Here is a 2,840-nt window from a genome sequence, read left to right as displayed (position 1 = left end):
ATTTAAATGCATCATCTTTTTATCCTTCTTCTTTGCAACCATTTCCTTTATCATCAACTTCGTTTCTTTGTTGTTCTTTAGAGCGATATACCTGGCCTTTTCCTTTAACATCAATTTTGCTTTTCGTACTTTCTTGAGTAGGAATCTCGGAACATCTTTGTTCTACATTTCGACGGCTTGGTTCCCCTTTATCCGCTTGACCTCTTTTTCGTTTGTTTCTACCTTGCACATCATCCTCTTCCATCTCATCCTCCGCTTCATATTCCTTTCGCAACCATTCATAACCACAAGGATCTCTTTTCTTTGATTCTTCCGCCAATTCCCTTGCTTTTTTATTTCCTACATACCTCTTTTTTTTGGTAGGAGGCCTCCCCTTAGTCGTCCCCTTTGGTGGTTCCTTGAGATCATACCTAAATTGTGGATATACGAAATCTCTCAAGCTACTCAACCATATTTGCCTTTGGCCTTGGCTTAGTGAAGCATATTTCTCTTCTAGAGCTCTTCCAATCTCGGTATCGGCAAACGTTCCTCCTAATTGATCATCAAAAATTGTTTCACGGAAGGATAATTGTTTCCAAAAGGGATCAATATCTTGAATAGGGATCACTTTGTCTTGGTACGTGGCTATAACATGCCGACATGGGAGTCCCAAACTTGTCATGTTTGGACAAACACACTCTTCTTCATAATCTCCCCATTCATAATGTTGGACTTCATATATTATCTTCTCAATGGATTTGTGCGAAACTTGATGTGTAATTCCCCTTAGCCACTTATTATCTAACCATTTGGTGTGTTGCTTGCACTTGCTTTTTTCAAAAGACTCCGTAACTTTATCGTGATCACGGAGGAAATATGAATGCATGGCTTCGAATAACGTAACTAACCCACCATTACAACTATGAAGTTTCTTCTTCAACCGGGTGTGAGATGACTCCGCCGTACTTGTAGCTTGGTTGTCATAGTGCTTATATTGGTTAGTGAACGCCGATATGAACTTATCTTTGTGCGGATCCAACCAATTATCCAACAAATACTTCACAACACTTGGATAATCTTTTTCCCAATGAGCCACTAACATACGAGCTATATCCTCATATTCATCAACGGTGATAGAATAGGTCAACGCTTTCCACTCCGTTTTAAAACTTTCCCATTTTAGTTCCGCAAACTTGTCATCCTTCTTAAATTTCTCTTTGGCTTCATCTTGTTTATGTAGCGGTAGTTTGTTTATTCTGTCCATTTCGCTTTTTTTGGTTGGACGGACAAGGCGCATGCACTTAGTTTCAATAGTTTTCCACAAGTGGAACATGCAAAGAAAAAAATGAGCTTCCGGGAAAACCCTCCTTATTGCATTCAACAAAGCTTGTTCCTTGTCGGTAATAATGACCTTTGGAGTATATCCCTCTACGTAGAATAGCTTCACTTGGTTCAATGCCCACACATAGCTCTCTTCAAGCTCATCTTTCAAGAAGCAAAAACCAACACTAAAAGGAGCATTGGTAGAAGTTTGCCCAACAAAGTTCAACAATGGCATCTCAAACTTGTTGGTTTTGTATGTGCAATCCATTAGAAGGATTTGATGAGAGCATCGTTCCAACTTCACAAACTCGGGGTTCGCCAACAAAAGATGTCTTATTCGTCCTTTCTCATCATCATCGTGGAATACGGAGTAGTTATGCATCTCCCCCAAATGCTTTAATTTTTGCATTTCGTGCCTTTGTTCCCATTTCCTAGCATTGTATTTTTTCTTGCATTGTAGATATTATCCAAATTAGAATCATTTTGAGGGTTTCTTTCCTTTAAGTGAGCGAGGATATCAATCGGCTTCATACGAATTTGTGTCAGTGATTCTACTATATTCTCTTCTTCTTTGGTAAGGCGTCTGGCATAAGCGTGTGATAGCAAACTCTCGGGTATAGGGTGGTTATGATTACCACATACAACTTTCTCCAAAAACCACCTTTTTGCCTTGTTCCTTTTAAACTGAAGCTTGAAGGGGCATCCCGTCTTCTTACTGAAAGTAATATTCTTCCTCTTTGTCTTTGCTACTTGCAAGGTATCCTTTTTTGCGTGACTTTTATGTTTTCCGCTACACTCGCAAACCATTTGAAAGGCACTATCATTAGTGGTACCATTACAAACTATGATACACCTAATCAACTTGCCTCGTTCTCTAGCCCACTTCTTTGTATCGTCTTTCTCCTCCCATGTCTCCTCGGTTAAATAGTGAGAGATAGAATCTTCGGTGAGAAGTTGATTTGCTAAAGGTCGGTCATCCATTGGAGGAGGTACAAAAATGAGCTGGACAAAAATATACCAACATTAGTCTAAACTAGGCAATAAAACAAAAATATGGTTAAGGGTACGGTTGGTAACGATAAAAACTTACCAACCGTACAAGCATAAAGAGTAGCATACGGTTGGTAACTATTTCTTAAATACCAATCGTACAAACATACAGAGTAGCATACGGTTGGTAACTAATTCTTAAACACCAACCGTACCAGCATACAGAGTAATATACAGTTGGTAAGTAATTCTTAAACACCAACCGTATCAGGTGCAGTAAATGCCGCCATGCATAGGATGATCATATACGGTTGGTATCGAAAATTCTCAACCAACCCTATGTGGAACTACGTTTGGGTTTTCCCCAAAATTGAAGAACATACGGTTGGTAACTGATACGTTTGCAACCGTATGCTCTAGGTACGGTTGGTAATGAGATCAATTCCAACCGTATGTTCTTCTGAAAATTTCTAAAGTTTGATATTTTTACGTACTTTAGAGAATTTTGAGCAACAAAAAACTAATGGGAACTAGTTTAGAAGTATACC

At 39.0% G+C, this 2,840-nt stretch overlaps 1 protein-coding gene across 1 annotated transcript; it reads right to left on the bottom strand.

Moving 5' to 3' along the window:
• Positions 1 to 1,698: 1,698 nt before the first annotated feature.
• On the bottom strand, positions 1,699 to 2,582 carry LOC113291778. Its single transcript, XM_026541273.1, has 2 exons — positions 2,556 to 2,582; positions 1,699 to 2,304 (listed from the first exon to the last, which is right to left on the bottom strand). Exons 1-2 carry the CDS (start codon positions 2,580 to 2,582, stop codon positions 1,699 to 1,701), a joined length of 633 nt encoding a protein of 210 aa, XP_026397058.1.
• Between the last annotated feature and the right edge of the window lie 258 nt (positions 2,583 to 2,840).

The sequence above is a fragment of the Papaver somniferum genome, chromosome 6 (assembly GCF_003573695.1).
Source record: "Papaver somniferum cultivar HN1 chromosome 6, ASM357369v1, whole genome shotgun sequence".
Classification (NCBI taxonomy): domain Eukaryota; kingdom Viridiplantae; phylum Streptophyta; class Magnoliopsida; order Ranunculales; family Papaveraceae; genus Papaver; species Papaver somniferum.
This window is presented reverse-complemented; position numbering and strand designations above follow the sequence as displayed.